Below are 17,484 nucleotides of genomic sequence, written 5' to 3'. Positions count from 1 at the left end.
ATGAGAAGTCCCTAGCTTTTCTTGGGTGTTCATTTTTTCACACGTCAAAATCATTGTTGCATGTGTGAAATTGTGGAAAATACATAAATGAAATGAAATGAAATAAAAGGAAAGGCCAGGCGGGCTTAGGAAAAACAATAGGGTCCTGTCCTTTCGTGCTCGGTACCTAATTAAAGCTGCGAGCAGAGTCGGTCAGGACCTCGTGCCCTGGGCGTGCCTGTCAGGGTTGGCCCAATCATGACCTCTGGTCCATTTAAATATTGACCAAATATACATTTTGAAGGTTTTAACAAAAAAGGACTTTTATTTTGAAAAATGTGTGGATGGAGGGGGGCTTTTATTTTGAAAGCCATATAAACTCTAATCCAGCTAATCCCTAAATATGAATTATTGAGGGTTTCGGTATGATTTTTAATAAACAATTAGACATAAGAAACAATTCCAACAGTGTCCTTGCGTCCAGCCTCTGGGGCTCGGTCCCGAACAAGACTGGACTCACCTCTGGCCTGCTCCGCGTCACAGCTCGCTGGGGTCTCGGCTGGCCCGGGTGGTCTGTAGGGCGGGGGTTGTCGGGGGGGGAGCGGAGCTTGTACCCGAGGAGGAGGAGGAGGAGGAGGAGGGCCCTGTTCATGAAGGGTCGCAGCCTCGTCGGGAGACTCGCTCCTATTGGCTCCCTGTCTGCTGTAACTCTGAGCTGTGACAGAAACTGGCTGTAACACACACACACACACACACACACACACACACACACACACACACACACACACACACACACACACACACACACACACACACACACACACACACACACACACACACACACACACACACACACACACACACACACACACACACACACACACACACACACAAATGACATTCCTGATCTGTGTCCCCATTAGAACAGGTACCTAGCTCAGAGTGTGGACAAAAACACACACATATTGATGTGTGTGTGTGCGCGTGTGTGTGTGTGTGTGTGTGTGTGTGTGTGTGTGTGTGTGTGTGTGTGTGTGTGTGTGTGTGCGTGCACGCACTCTGGGAGCTGCACACAGACTCTGGACCAGGAACTCAACAGGACTCTGCGCTGACTTGATGGTGAGGACAGCCTCTTCGTGAGTGGCGGCTCGAAGATCCACACCAGAGACCTGCATGCACACACACACACACACACACACACAGATAAAAAACTGGAAAAAATATTTTAAAAACAAAAAAAAGAACATTTAAAAATGTAAAAAATGAAGAAAATGAAGAAAATTGAAAAAAATTGAAAAAACCGAAAAAACCGAAAGAAAAAGAAAAATTAAAGAGAAAAATCTGGGAAAAAAGAATGTTGATAGTTGTGACTGTAATGTGACTGATCAGACTCATGAAGAAGTTGATCTGAGCATTCCAACACTTCCTCTTCCCAGCAGGTGGCGCCACGACTGATGCTGGTAGTTGTCTGGCTGTGGTGAGGCTCTAATGCAGCGTTGCTACGCTGCATTAGAGCCTCACCACAGCCAGACAACTACCAGCTACCAACTAACACATTCACTCCATTTACATTGCACTTCCTGTTCCGTGGCGTTCTTGACCATGGCCACACCCTGAAATGGCGCCATGACTGAAAGTTACCATATAGTTGTGATCAGGACCAGACTCTGGTTGTGTCCAGTTTGAGCTCCATCTGATCACGTTCAGCCGGTCTACACTGCACTTCACATTTCATGGCGACACAAACTTGATGGCGAGGTGAGGCCACGCCCTCAAACTGTAGCCAGAGACTTTAAGAACTCGTGGACTGATTTTCATAGCTCTCCGTCAAACAGCATTCTGGAGCTTCCTTTCTCCAATTGTGTCACATATTATTGAAGTTTTCTCCGGACCTGACGACTGCAGCGTTTCCCCAAAAGTCATGTGTGCCGAGGCCCTCAGAAAGCATCTGAGGAGCCCAAGTTTCAACGTTTCAATGTCGAGCACTGTCGGCTCAGACCCTAAACCATGAAAACATTGAAAATAGAGTGAAAGAAGAGTGAAAATACTGTCTAATCTCTCAACACATAGTAAAGTACATGTAAATTGTTCGCCCTTATCACAGCACCTCCAGGACCTTGTCCCCGGTCTTCAGCCCCCCCCCGGCCCTGGAGGCGGGGCTTCGGGGCAGAACCTGCTTGATGAAGATTCCCCGCAGTTCCTCCCCGTTCTTCAGCCGGCGAATCACTTGGTGGCCCCCAACGATGCTGAGGCCCAACGACTGCCCTGGCTCCGCCCACACCGTCACCCTGGGGGCAGATGGAGAGTTACGCCCTGTGGCGCAACGACGAGCCTTCTCTCTCTACAGTGTAATGACTGACCTGCGGGGGGCGCGCCAGTGGCTGAAGGCGGGGGTCTCCTGCCCCTCTCCATCCTCCCTCTGGGGTAGTTCTTCTTCTCTGGGGGTAAGAAAACAAGCATCATGGCGTCATGTGTGGGCGTGGCCTGTCTGTCAGTGTACCGTCTGCTACACACACCTCAGGAGGCCTCTGATTGGACGAGGGACAATGGGATGACTCCGCCCATTGCTGCTGGGAAGTGACGACTGGAACATACACACACACACATTGTCACACATTGTCACACACACACACACACACACACACACGCACACACACACGCACACGCACACGCACACACACACACACCTCTCTCATCTTTGAGTCTGTCCATTCTTCCCAAGATGGAGGTGGAGCATTATGGACTCCTCCCACGTCATCTCTGACTCCTCCCACTTCGTCAATGACTCTGCCCACCTCCTCTTCATCCATGGCCATCTCTCTGCTCCCGTCCTGCTCCTCCTGCTCCTCCTGCTCCTCCTTGAAGGGAGCAGTGACAGTGTTCGTCCAGCAGGAGGCAGTAGAGCTTCACACAACCAGACCACATCAACACGACAACACTGTCTGTGTTCTTGTTATTGTGGGTGTGTAGATTTTGTGTGTGTAGTGTGTGTAGATTTTCTTATTTTTCTTTTTTTTATTTATTTTTCTTAGAAATCTTCAATACAGGTTAAATACAACAAAAAAGAAAAATCCAGTAATATATATCAAATAGAACATAGGTACATTAATTCTTGTATCCATAAAATAGACAGCCAGCATCAAAATAAACAAAACAGTTTATATATAGACATATACACAAGTATCTTCCCTTTGTTTTAAATAAAGTAACTTAAGTAAATTGATTATCCAAAATGTATCTTTGAATTGAGGACCATTTATCCATGAATACATCAATTTTCATTTGCAGTCTTGCCGTTATTTGCTCCATACGGAGCAATGGATCCATACACTTCTTTTAGTTTGTTCTTCCACTGAGAAACAGTGAAGGGTTGAGGGTTAGGGTTGACAAAGGGAGTACTAAAAAAAATCTCATTTTAGTTTTCCACTCAAATTCTCTCAGGCTTGGACTGTTTATTTTATGTCCCTCCCACAATGTCTGTTCTCAGTCATCATCCTTAATTATTATGTTAATTTCTAATTCCCATTTTCCTTTAACGTCCTGTGTATTCTCTGCGTTTTCTTGTAATATTTTGTAAGCATGAGATATACATTTCCTGTGTGGAGGCGGAGAAAGATGAGACGGAAGAAGGAGTCGAGTCGCTTTTCTTTATTTCCTCCCGCAGCAATGACAGTTCACCTGTCAAACAGGTGTTCTGTTTGGGAGAACCTCCCCCGGTTTCATGCGGTCCACTGAAACCCGGACCCGTTTACCCCCCATGTCCACCACAAAGTTCTTCCTCCCTGCCTCCAGGACATGAAAGGGGCCGTCGTACGGCGGCTGAAGTGGGGAACGGTGAGCGTCATGCCTGATAAAGACATATTTTGCTGCCATCAGGTTCTTTGGGACGTATGACCGGAACCTTGGTCGTCCCACTGTGACCCCCCAGGGTTCCGATGGCTGTGGCAGGAACTCCCCGGGGACCCGTACTGGCTGCCCCAACACCAGCTCCGCAGACGATGACTGGAGATCTTCCTTCGGAGCCGAACGCAGGCCCAACATGACCCATGGCAGTCGGTCAGCCCAGTTGCTGTCTGTGAGTGTGGCTCGGAGAGCGGCCTTCATCGTGCGATGGAAACGCTCACACAGTCCATTGGCCTGTGGGTTGAACGCCGTCGTCCAGTGCAGCTGCACTCCCAGGCCTTTAGCCACCTCTGTCCACAGCTCGGAGGTGAACTGGGAGCCTCTGTCCCAAGTGACGTCCAATGGCGTACCGGACCGTGCCGCCCAGGTGGCTATGAAAGCACGAGCCACCTCTGCCGACGTCGTTGAAGCCAGCGGGACCACCTCTGGCCACCTGGTGGTCCAGTCCACCATGGTGAGGAGGTGAGTGAAGCCTTGGGAGGGAGGCAGCGGACCCACCAAGTCCAGATGCACATGGTCAAACCTCCTTTCCGGGACCAGGAACGGCTCTAGGGGGGCTTTGGTGTGACGCTGTACCTTGGCCCGCTGACACGCCACACAGGAGGCTGCCCAGCTCCTGACGTCCCTCTTGAGGCTCGGCCAGACCAACTTGGTCCCCCCAGCTTCACTGATGCTCTCACACCTGGATGCGATAGGGCATGAACAGCATCAAAAACCTGCCGTCTCCAGCCCGCAGGTACCATGGGGCGGGGCTGACCTGTAGGCACGTCGCAGAGGAGTGTGGCACCATCGTCGTGGAACAGCAAATCCTGCAGCTGTAGACCTGTGGTGGATGTCCTGAAGGTCTGGATGTCGGAGTCTGCCTGCTGGTCACTGGCCATGGCAGTGTAGTCCACCCCAAGGTGCACAGAGTCCAGTCCGCCTGCTGGTCGCTGGCCATGACAGTGTAGTCCACCCCAAGGTGCACAGAGTCCACGTGTCCCGGGAGAGGCAGTCGGCCACAGCATTGCTTTTTCCAGCCACGTGCTGAATGTCTGTGGTAAACTCTGAAATGGCAGAAAGGTGGCGCTGCTGCCGCCCAGACCATGGCTCCGAGGTCTTGGACATGGCGAAGGTGAGGGGCTTGTGGTCCACAAAGGCAGTAAACCGCCGACCTTCCAACAGGAACCTAAAATGTCGGACGGCGAGGAAAAGAGCCAAAAGTTCTCTGTCCAACGTGTTGTACTTCCTCTCGTTGTCGCACAGTTGTTTACTGAAAAACGCCAGAGGCTGCCAGGCTCCCGCCACCCATTGTTCACATACCGCCCCCACTGCGTAGTCCGAGGCATCGGTGGTGAGCGCTACCGGTGCTGTGGGAGCTGGGTGGGCCAGCATGGCGGTGTTGGAGAGCGCAGCCTTGGCCTTTTCGAAAGCCAGGATCCTTTCTGCAGACCAGTTCACGTGCTGCTTGGCCTTTCCGCCCCTCAGGGCTTCATAAAGAGGCCGCATCAGCTGAGCTGCATGTCTGATGAAGCGGTTGTAAAAGTTCACCATGCCCAGGAACTCCTGCAGTGCCCTGATGGTCTTCAGGTGCGGAAAAGCAGTGATTGCTTTCACCTTAGCCGGTAAGGGTCCCACTGCCAGTGCTGCCACATGGTGGCCCAGAAACTCAATCTCTGAGAGTCCAAAACAACACTTAGCTGGGTTCACCATCAGTCCATGCTCCTGCAGTCTTTCAAACAGCTGACGCAGGTGTAGCAGGTGCTCCGCGGGCGAGGCGCTGGCCACCAGGATGTCATCCAGGTAGATGAAGAGGAACGGTAAGCCCCTTAAGACGGAGTCCATCAAGCGCTGGAACGTTTGTGCTGCACCTTTCAGACCAAATGGCATCCGCAGAAACTCAAACAGTCCAAAAGGTGAAAAGGTGTGATCACTGCAGTTTTGGCTACATCCTGCGGGTGGACTGGCACCTGGTGGTAGCCTCTCACCAGATCCACCTGGGAAAACCTTACCTTCCCTGCATACAAGACGGAAAAGTCTTGTATGTGTGGAACAGGGTACTGATCACGTGCCGTGACCGTATTAAGGCAATTCAAATGAATTGGTTAGAACCACTCTGTCTCTATGGTCAAATTTAGAAAAAGCAGTTTTGGCAATATGTTCATTCTAATTGTTTCTATCCTCCCTACTAGTGAGAGAGGTCAAATGCAAGGTCTTTTTTAATTTCATGCATGAATGTACTATAGTTGGCTTTAAATAATTGTGATGCTAGTCATTATAATTCCAAGGTATTTAAATCCTTGATTAGAGAGGCGGAAATTTAATTTACTTCTTGAATTTATGGGCCACTGGTCTTTTAACATCATTGTTCCTGATTTTGATTTGGTTTATTTGATCGCCAGAAAGATTGCCGTAGTTTTCTAAAGTTTCTATTAGTGAGGTCAAAGATGTCGCAGGGTCACTGATGTACGTTAAAATATCGTAGGTGAAGAGAGAAATCTTATGTTCTTTCTTATTCCCATCCTCAATGCCTCTAATATTTCTATTCATTCTGATTGATGGTGCAAGTGGCTCAATATTAATTGCAACTAAAAGGGGACTGAGGCAATGGCCCTGGCGGACAGCTCTTTCAAAATAGAAGAAACCAGAGAAACATTCATTTACTCGAACGCGTGACTTGGGATTTGTGTATATTATCTTTATCCATTCCACAAACTGTGGATGAAACCCAATAATAAGTATAGTTGAACAATGAAACATTCACCCTCCAGTATTTAAAGACGTTCACAGGTGCACAGTCACTTAGTTTTATTGTTTCTATTTGGCAGACTTTCTACATATGTTGTTGAGAGACGCATAAAAACATCTATTCTTGTATAGCTATTATGGACATTAGAGAAAAAGGTGAAATCTTTCTTACTTGGATTATAATCTCTCCATGGATCCTCCAGTCCCAGTTCTCTTAACACGTTATGAAGAGTTTTTGTTTTCCTATTGTGCGAGCCCATTTCCAATGGTGTTCTGTCTAATTTACCATCTTGCATAGCATTCAAATCTCCCCCCCAACTATAATTACTCCTTTAACATTCTCTGCTATGGTGTTTGCAAGATCTTTAAAAAGGTTTTCATCGTGCTCCTCTGGACCGGACAGGTTTACAATAGACACTTCCTCCCCTTCTGATGGCCAAGTGCCACGACAACAATCACATATCCGTGATTACCTTTCTGTTGAAAAAGCCAATGATTTACTGATTAAAATAGCCACCACTCTTTTTTTTTCTCAAACAAGATATAAGATTGGTTTACCCAATCTCGTCTAAGCTTTTTGTGTTCAAGCTCACTTAAGTAATAAAGCATTGTAATTTATTTATTACATTTGTTTACGTTTTGTTTTTTCTTTTAATAGGATTATATAAGCCATGGACATTAGACGTAACAACCGTCAACTTCCCCATTAAGATTTAACAGGTTTTTAAAGGAGTACGTTAATTTACATACATCAAATGGAATGGACCTAAAAATAAACGTGTATTTTTAATGGATTTTTCAAAAGTGTTGACCTGGAAAAGAACAGTAATTAAGAATGTCCTATGGCATCGTGGTAAAGCATATGTTGATGATAACCAGCCTTATTGGTAAACTTCATTTATTTTATACTATGTGCACGTTTCTGCTGCAGCAGTCCATTTTTCAGTTTTTTATTATTCGTCATCTTACGCAAACATTTGGAGAGCGTTGAAGTCCAGCGCTGCGTCTCTGGTGGCTCCTCTGGATGTAGTAGTCCAGGCGTTGTGCGAAAGCTTGTCTGGGATATTCTCCCGTTCATCCACTAACATGTATTCCAACCTCTGAGGGCCGGCGCTGCCTCTGTGAGTGGAGCCAACATGTTCGACCACCATCGTGGTGGAGATTCAGTTGGGCAGGGAATGGTGACACCGCCTTTATCTTCTTCTCTTTGAGTTGTTTGATAGCCTCCCACACTTCTTCTGTACCTCTGCGGTTTAGTCTTGGTCGAAGAATATTCTCTGGCCCTGGTGCATGAGCACGCCACTTTTCCACGTCGTTCCAGGCTTCTGTTCCTTCACTCGGTAGTCCAGACATTTCACGATAATCCATCTGGGGGGTGCAGACTCTTTTGGTTTTGGCATCAGGGATTAGTGCGCCCTTTAAAGTCCCAGTGAAATGAAACTTCCACCTCCAAAACACTCTGGTGTCTCTTCTAGGAACATTTTCCTGCTAACTGGCTGAAGGGTAAAATGTTAAAACTCGGCAATCTGAGAGAAAATAACCGATAAACAGTGCTATTTCCTCTGCTGGGTGGAGCTTCTGACAATAACAGAGTGACATCACGAGTTGTGCACACGCCCAAGTTGTGTTTACATTCTGGAGGATCAGAGTTTTGACCACGAAGAGGCTGAATTTAACCATATTTCATCATCATGGTCATTTCAAACCCAGTGATTGATGAAGAAGACACAGAAGGTGGTTCTGCCATCGGTGACCCCGTCTGGAACATGTTTGAGGAAGCAGAAGACGCTTCGTCCTCCATTCGTCCTCGTCTCCTCGCCTCAGCAGCCGCCAGTTTTCACCTTTGAGGCTTTGAGGCTCCTGACTTCTGGCAGAACGACCGGCTTCCTGGATCAAACACGTCCAAGAGCTAGAAGACTGCGGAATCACCGGAGACGAGTCCAGGTATTACTTGATCGTCTACTAGCCGCCCGAGCTAGCCGCTCCCGCTAGCCGCGCGAGCTAATGGCTAGCCGCTCCGCCACCTGTGCTCCTTTTCTCCTCTCTGGTCTCTTCCAGGCTCAATCTTTCATCAAGGCTCATAAAACGCCGACTAGAACATCAAAACACTGTTAAAACTTGGATATTTAAGAGGAAACAAGCCGATATAAACACAACAGATGGAGATCTGCACAACTCTTGACGTCACGCTCACGAAGAAGGATTCCCCCGACTTCCTCGGCTGGAGATTCAAAATTCAAATAACTTTGTTATGCGACAACAGTGGTGGGGCAGAGTCGGAGGAACCTTAGAAGTAGAACCCAACTATCAGTTTTTGCAAAGTAGTGTTTTACATTTCACTGGGACTTTAAATACCCAGCTCCATGTCTGCTAGCAGTTTCAGTGAAATACGGAGCATTCCAGTTATGAAGGGAATCATGTCGTTTTTTTCTTCGCCTTTTCTATTCCGTATATGCGCAGATGGTTTCATCTTGCCCTCGACTCAAGCTTCTCACATTTAGCAGATAGTTTGACGTCACAATATAATAAATGGTGGCTAGCTCTCTTATGCGTTACTGCTCACCTTCTGCTGCACATTGGTCATTTGCTTTTCAAGCTGAACTGTGCAGTCAATCACATCTTTCAACGTCGTCTCCACCCTGGTCAAATCAGCCTTGGTATCTTTACAAGCATCCATAGTTCCTTTTCTGAAGTTTCGCAACTGCTGAAGTAGCAGCGCCATGTTCTCTTCAGGCTCGCTCATGTCCAGAGCGTCCTCGTTAACCATGGCAACCCAGACCGGAAGTCCACTTTTATTCAACAGGAAGTAACTGAGTACTACCATAACTCTGAGTGTCCTCAAAGTAACCCTGTGAGTACACATGCACACACGCACGCAGCCTGCTAGCTGCACTAATGCACCACTTTTCTTCTTTCTGCTGAGGCAGCAGAAAGAAGAAAAGGTGTGTGTGTGCGCGTGTGTGTGTGTGTGTGTGTGTGTGTGTGTGTGTGTGTGTGTGTGTGTGTGTGTGTGTGTGTGTGTGTGTGTGTGTGTGTGTGTGTGTTTTACCTTGTGCCAGGACAAGTCCATTCGGCTCCTTTCCGACAAATCCATCTGTAACAGACAAAGTGAAAATCAGCACTTTTTGAGGTAAACACAAATGTAGGTAATACAAATTACCAACTGAAATTAACGTGAACAATTTCTGATTTAATTCAACTGAAATAAACGTAATGAAAATTAATATGGTGAAGAAGGAGCTGAGCCAAAAGACAAAGCTCTGGATTTACCGGTCGATCTTCGTTCCTCCCCTCACCTCTGGTCATGAACTATGGGTCATGACCGAAAGAACCAGATCCCGGATACAAGCGGCTGAAATGAGCTTCCTCCGTAGGGTGACTGGGTGTACCCTTAGAGATAGGGTGAGGAGCTCAGTCACCCTTAGAGATAGGGGGAGGAGCTCAGTCACCCTTAGAGATAGGGGGAGGAGCTCAGTCACCCTTAGAGATAGGGTGAGGAGCTCAGTCACCAGGGAGGAGCTCGGAGTAGAGCTGCTGCTCCTCCACATCCAGAGGAGCAGCTGAGGAGGTTCAGGCACCTGTCTCAGATGGACGCCTCCCTAGGGAGGTGTTCCATCATGTCCCTCCGGTAGGAGGCCTCAGGACAGACCCAGGACACCTGGAGGGACTATGTCTCTCTATGGCCTGGGAACTCCTTGGGGTGCCACCAGAAGAGCTGGAGGAAGAGTCTGGGGTGAGGGAAGTCTGGGCAACTCTGCTCAGACTGCTGCCTCCGTGACCCGGCCTGGATAAGTGGTGGACAATGGATGGAGGGATGGAAAATTAATGTACCGTATTTTCCGCACTATAAGACACACCGAATTATAAGGCGCACCTACATTGATTGACATAATTTACAACTTTGTTCATATATAAGGCACACCGCATTATAAGGCACATGGAATAGACCAGTGGTCAGCAACCTTTATAACTCAAAGCCATTAGGTTACATTTTCCACTGATTCTAACACCCAGAGAGGTGCACACGCTTTATTTTGATAGTCCTACCTGCAGCCTATGCCAGGAAGACACTACACACAAAACCTTCTTCACTGCTGGTTGACAACTTACAACTACCGGTAATAAACTAAACTACATGAACTAAGCAACAAAAACACAACACAACACAATTATTACCGACACCACAAACCAAATAGAACCCCCAATAATTGCATTTAAAACACCACAAACAGCTGCAATGAATTATGGGAGTTTCTATCGGCTGCACTGAGGAGCTCAGGATGAATTTGTCGCTGCAAGGCATGATGTCCCATCATGCCTTGCAGCGACAAATTCATGTTTTGTGTTGTTGGAGGTTATTGTGGGTTGTTGTTGGGCTTGGTGTTGTGTTGATTGTGTTGATTGTGTTTTTGTTCCCCAGTTTAGGGAGTAATTATTTCATCTAGTTTATTTTGGTTTGTTAGAATGTTGGTTTGCAACCATGAGTGATGAAGGTGTTGTGTGGAGTGTCGTCCGCTCTGAAGATCCGGTTGAGAAGTTAGAGTTGTCAAAATAAAAGCTTCTGGTTGTTCAGCTGTCAAATAGCAATCTCGAGTAGAACAATCGTCCATATATAAGGCGCACCGGGTTATAAGGCACACTGGCAGCTTTTGAGAAAATTGGAGGTATTTAGGTGCCTTATAGTGCGGGAAATACGGTAAGTCAACGACGCAAACTGGCCACTGACATTAATGTAAACAAACTTAACGTAAGCCAACCACAACTTGGAAAGTGAGAGTAATGTAAACAACAAAAAATAAAGTAAATTAAAGCTGCCAGCAGCATTAGTCGGGACCTACATTGACAGGTTACAGACTCCTAGCGTAGCGGAGTACTTACATTGACAGGTTACAGACTCCTAGCGTAGCGGAGTACTTACATTGACAGGTTACAGACTCCTAGCCTAGTGGAGTACTTACATTGACAGGTTACAGACTCCTAGCGTAGCGGAGTACTTACATTGACAGGTTACAGACTCCTAGCGTAGCGGAGTACTTACATTGACAGGTTACAGACTCCTAGCCTAGCGGAGTACTTACATTGACAGGTTACAGACTCCTAGCCTAGCGGAGTACTTACATTGACAGGTTACAGACTCCTAGCCTAGCGGAGTACTTACATTGACAGGTTACAGACTCCTAGCCTAGCGGAGTACTTACATTGACAGGTTACAGACTCCTATCCTAGCGGAGTACTTACATTGACAGGTTACAGACTCCTAGCGTAGCGGAGTACTTACATTGACAGGTTACAGACTCCTAGCCTAGCGGAGTACTTACATTGACAGGTTACAGACTCCTAGCGTAGCGGAGTACTTACATTGACAGGTTACAGACTCCTAGCCTAGCGGAGTACTTACATTGACAGGTTACAGACTCCTAGCCTAGCGGAGTACTTACATTGACAGGTTACAGACTCCTAGCCTAGTGGAGTACTTACATTGACAGGTTACAGACTCCTAGCCTAGTGGAGTACTTACATTGACAGGTTACAGACTCCTAGCCTAGCGGAGTACTTACATTGACAGGTTTTCGGACTCCTAGCGTGACAGTCCCGGGCGGCACCCCCTTCAGGACCTGGACAGCTCGATCCAGATCCATCTGGTCCAGATGGGTCTGGTTCACCGAGACCAGCTGGTCGCCCGGCAACAAGCCGCCATGATGCTCCGCTGGACCACCGGCCACCAGAGACCGGACCACCATAACGCAGCGGCCCGGGTCCAGCGGGTCCTTGGATTACAGATTACAAAATAGAGGGAGGGATACAAGAAGATTTAACCTGGTTTTAAGTAGACGTAATCTGGTTTTAACTGGATTTAACCGGGTTTTAACTGGATTTGACCGGGTTTTAACTGGATTTGACCGGGTTTTAACTGGATTTAACCGGGTTTTAACTGGATTTAACCGGGTTTTAACTGGATTTAACCGGGTTTTAACTGGATTTAACCGGGTTTTAACTGGATTTAACCGGGTTTTAACTGGATTTAACCAGGTTTTAACTGGATTTAACCGGGTTTTAACTGGATTTAACCGGGTTTTAAATGGATTTAACAAAGTTTTAACTGGATTTAACCGGTTTTTAACTGGATTTAACCGGGGTTTAACTGGATTTAACCGGGGTTTAACTGGATTTAGCCAGGTTTTAACTGGATTTAACCAGGTTTTAACTGGATTTAACCGGGGTTTAACTGGATTGATCCGGGGTTTAACTGGATTTAACCAGGTTTTAACTGGATCTAGCCAAGTTTTAACTGGATCTAGCCAAGTTTTAACTGGATTTAACCGGGTTTTAACTGGATTTAACCAGGTTTTAACTGGATTTAATCAAGTTTTAACTGGATTCAACCAGGTTTTAACTGGATTTAACCAAGTTTTAACTGGATTTAACCAGGTTTGAACTGGATTTAACTAAGTTTTAACTGGATTTAACTAAGTTTTAACTGGATCTAACCAAGTTTAACTGGATTTAACCGGGTTTTAACTGGATTTAACCAAGTTTTAACTGGATTTAATCATGTTTTAACTGGATTTAACCAGGTTTTAACTGGATTTAACAAAATCTTAACTGGATTTAACCAGGTTTTAACTGGATTTAACTGGGTTTTAACTGGATTTAACCAGGTTTTAACTGGATTTAACCAGGTTTTAACTGGATTTAACCTGATTTCAACCAGTTTTTAACTGAATTACCTGGTAATCTAGGATGCTGAATCCCAGACCTCGGCCTTCATCCTTGTGAAGCTCCAACAGCTCAACATTTGGAGACCAGAGAGCCAGCTGCTGATCTTCATCATCCTCATGCTCTTCTTCCTCCTCATCAGAAACCTGGAAACACACACACATGTATGTATGTATGTATGTATGTATGTGTGTATGTGTGTATGTGTGTGTGTGTGTGTGTGTGTGTGTGTGTGTGTGTGTGTGTGTGTGTGTGTGTGTGTGTGTGTGTGTGTGTTTTTTAGATGTTTAAGACGACCAGTTCTCTCACCTCATCCACGCTGGTCCCTGAAAGTCCTAGTTCTTCTCCAGGTCCTGGTCCTGGTTGTAGGCCAGGTCCTGGTTCTGGTTGTAGGCCAGGTCCTGGTCCTGGTTGTAGGCCAGGTCCTGGTCCTGGTTGTAGGCCAGGTGCTGGTCCTGGTCCTGGTTGTAGGCCAGGTCCTGGTTCTAGTTGTAGGCCAGGTCCTGGTTCTAGCTGTAGGCCAGGTCCTGGTTCTAGTTGTAGGCCAGGTCCTGGTTCTAGTTGTAGTCCAGGACCTGGTTCTGGTTCCAGGTCGGAGGCCGGGTGTCTGCAGCAGATGAGTGTGAATGGAGGAGGAACCTCCTTCAGGAAGGAGACCACCTCCCGGCGGGACTTCCCGTAGAGCTGGACCCCGTTGACCTACACACACACACACACACGATTTGTCCCCACAAGAACACAACGTAAAGTAAGCTGGACACACACACACACACACACACACACACACACACACACACACACACACACACACACACACACACACACACACACACACACACACACACACACACACACACACACACACACACACACACACACACACACACACACACACACACACACACACACACACACACACACACACCTCCAGCAGCTCGTCCTCAGGTTGTAGGGTGCCTTGCTTGTGGGCAGGGCCTCCAGGAGACACGGAGGACACATAGTGGTGACCGTCAAATGAGTCAAGCTCCACGCCCAGTCGCAGTGTGTGGACAGGAAGTAGCTAGGAGACACATGAGACGCGAGGTGATCAGGGACTCAAGGTGTTCAGGGACATGAGGGAGACAAAAGGTGTTCAGGGACATGAGAGAGACATTAGGTGTTAACGGACACGAGATGTTCAAGGACATGAGAGAGACATGTGTTAAGGGACACGAGGTGTTCAGGGACATGAGGGAGACACAAAGTGTTCAGGGACATGAGGGACACATGCAGTGTTCAGAAACACAAGGTGTTCAGGGACATGAGGTAGGCACGAGGTGTTCAGGGACATGAGGCAGACACGAGGTGTTCAGGGACATGAGAGACACGAGGTGTTCAGGGACATGAGGGAGACGAGGTGTTAACGGACACGAGATGTTCAAGGACATGAGCGAGACATGTGTTAAGGGACACGAGGTGTTCAAGGACATGAGGGAGACAAAAGGTGTTCAGGGACATGAGAGAGACATGAGGTGTTAACGGACACGAGATGTTCAAGGACATGAGAGAGACATGAGGTGTTAACGGACACGAGATGTTCAGGGACATGAGGGAGACACAAAGTGTTCAGGGACATGAGGGAGATACAAGGTGTTCAGGGACATGAGGGACACACGAGGTGTTCAGGGACATGAGAAGTTCAGAATCACAAGGTGTTCAGGGACATGAGAGAGACATGAGGTGTTAACGGACACGAGATGTTCAAGGACATGAGAGAGACATGTGTTAAGGGACACGAGGTGTTCAGGGACATGAGGGAGACACAAAGTGTTCAGGGACATGAGGGAGATACAAGGTGTTCAGGGACATGAGGGACACACGAGGTGTTCAGGGACATGAGAAGTTCAGAATCACAAGGTGTTCAGGGACATGAGAGACACATGCAGTGTTCAGAAACACAAGGTGTTCAGGGACATGAGAGACACATGCAGTGTTCAGGGACATGAGGCAGACACGAGGTGTTCAGGGACATGAGGCAGACACGAGGTGTTCAGGGACATGAGGCAGACACGAGGTGTTCAGGGACATGAGAGACACGAGGTGTTCAGGGACATGAGAGACACGAAGTGTTTAGGAACATGAGGCAGACACGAGGTGTTCAGGGACATGAGGCAGACACGAGGTGTTCAGGGACATGAGAGACATGAGGTGTTTAGGGACATAGGGGAGAATTGAGGTGTTCAGGGACACGAGAGAGACCTGATGTGTTAAGGTACACGAGGTGCTCAGGGACATAAAGAAGACATGAGGTGTTCAGGGACATGAGGGAGACACGCAGTGTTCAGAAAGACGAGGTGTTCAGGGGTTAGAAGTCATCTACCTTGGATGACTTCTGCAGCTCCGCGTCATCCTCAATGATCGGACTGAGACTTACCACCTGCACACACACAATATTACACACACACACACACACACACACACACACACACACACACACACACACACACACACACACACACACACACACACACACACACACACACACACACACACACACACACACACACACACACACACACACACACACACTTACCATGACTTGATACCGAGGCCCCAGAGCCTGCCGCCACTTCAAGATCAGATCTACACACACACACACACACACACACACACACACACACACACACACACACACACACACACACACACACACACACACACACACACACACACACACACACACACACACACACACACACACACACACACACACACACACACACACACACTTACTTTTCATACCATCTTTCAGTGTCATACCACCTTAAGAGAGTCGCACCTTGGTCCATCTGATTCTGTCTGGTTGCCACGGTTACGAGCGACCTCCTCAGAGACGTACGAGACTCTGCCCTTTTCACTGTAACACACACACACACACACACACACTCACGTCCTAAGCTCCGACCACTTCCTGCTAATGCTAGCAAGCTTAGTTTTGTCCCTCATGTCTCATGTCCCTGAGACATGGGGTACGTCCAAAAAGTCCTCCCAACTTCCTTACCTATGGACTTTACCTTAACCCTGGATGACATCACAGGGTTAAGGAAAGTTGTTAGGAGGCTTCCTAAAGGAGTTAAGGAAAGTTGTTATGAGGCTTCCTAAAGACTTAAATGACCCATATTCTACTAAATGGACTTTTCTGGTCTTTAAACATGATAAAATAGCTATTTGGGGTTCATCTACATCCCCAAAGTGTTTTTTCATTGATTCCCTCCAGCTTGAGTTCACAGTGATCTTTCTCTGTTCTACCTGGTGGGGGAGCTCAACACCTTGATTCTATTTGATGACGTCACAGAGCTGGAGAAGCCCCGCCTCCAGGAAGATTGACAAGAGGAGAAGCCAAAACAAGACACGCCCACATCTCAGTCTCTGCTGCTTCACATTGAACTGCTGTTTTTCTTGTTCCACATCTGTTTTCACCTTCATGTCCACTGGAGAAAATGTGTTTTCACCTTCATGTCCACTGGAGAAAATGTGTTTTCACCTTCATGTCCACTGGAGAAAATGTGTTTTCACCTTCATGTCCACTGGAGAAAATGTGTTTTCACCTTCATGTCCACTGGAGAAAATGTGTTTTCACCTTCATGTCCACTGGAGAAAATGTGTTTTCACCTTCATGTCCACTGGAGAAAATGTGTTTTCACCATCATGTCCACTGGAGAAAATGTGTTTTCACCATCATGTCCACTGGAGAAAATGTGTTTTCACCATCATGTCCACAGGAGAAAATGTGTTTTCAGGTACCAGTATGGTTCCTCACTATTTGTCTTGTGGAAGAAAAAGCACAGCGGCCAATGTGGCTGGACTTGTTGTTGTTTTCCACAAACAATGTTTGTTTGTGAGCGACTCTTCACCAAAGAAGCTTCCAGAACTACGGTACTTTGAAACTGGACTTCCTCAGAAGCTCCTCTTGAAACCTGCTGCTATTCCCACTATAAAAGACTAAGGAGGGCCGAGATGTGTCAGTACATTACTACAACTACCAGATGAGCTGCTGGCTACGTCACCCAGGGGGTGGAGGAGGCGGCTGTGGGCTGGGCTGCAGTCTCCGTGAGGGTGGAGGAGGTGGAGGAGCTGAGAACCACCATCATGAGAGGTGACGTCAGCTCAGTCCAATAA

The 17,484-nt window shown here is 47.3% G+C and overlaps 1 protein-coding gene across 2 annotated transcripts in view; it reads right to left on the bottom strand.

Moving 5' to 3' along the window:
• patj (PATJ crumbs cell polarity complex component) overlaps positions 1-17,484 on the bottom strand; it is a 58,070-nt gene that overhangs the window by 26,494 nt on the left and 14,092 nt on the right. For both annotated transcript variants that reach the window (XM_080506438.1, XM_080506439.1), the window contains exons 10-23: positions 16,145-16,222; positions 15,899-15,948; positions 15,686-15,742; positions 14,252-14,386; positions 13,636-14,025; positions 13,338-13,472; positions 12,168-12,377; positions 9,659-9,703; positions 2,667-2,837; positions 2,496-2,563; positions 2,340-2,417; positions 2,087-2,267; positions 1,038-1,148; positions 500-710 (exon numbers count right to left, since the gene is read on the bottom strand). In XM_080506438.1, the coding sequence (XP_080362564.1) occupies positions 500-710; positions 1,038-1,148; positions 2,087-2,267; positions 2,340-2,417; positions 2,496-2,563; positions 2,667-2,837; positions 9,659-9,703; positions 12,168-12,377; positions 13,338-13,472; positions 13,636-14,025; positions 14,252-14,386; positions 15,686-15,742; positions 15,899-15,948; positions 16,145-16,222 (1,920 nt within the window). The remainder of the gene's footprint in view (positions 1-499; positions 711-1,037; positions 1,149-2,086; positions 2,268-2,339; positions 2,418-2,495; positions 2,564-2,666; positions 2,838-9,658; positions 9,704-12,167; positions 12,378-13,337; positions 13,473-13,635; positions 14,026-14,251; positions 14,387-15,685; positions 15,743-15,898; positions 15,949-16,144; positions 16,223-17,484) is intronic.

This window comes from Blennius ocellaris (assembly GCF_963422515.1).
Source record: "Blennius ocellaris genome assembly, chromosome: 12".
Lineage (NCBI taxonomy): Eukaryota > Metazoa > Chordata > Actinopteri > Blenniiformes > Blenniidae > Blennius > Blennius ocellaris.
This window is presented reverse-complemented; position numbering and strand designations above follow the sequence as displayed.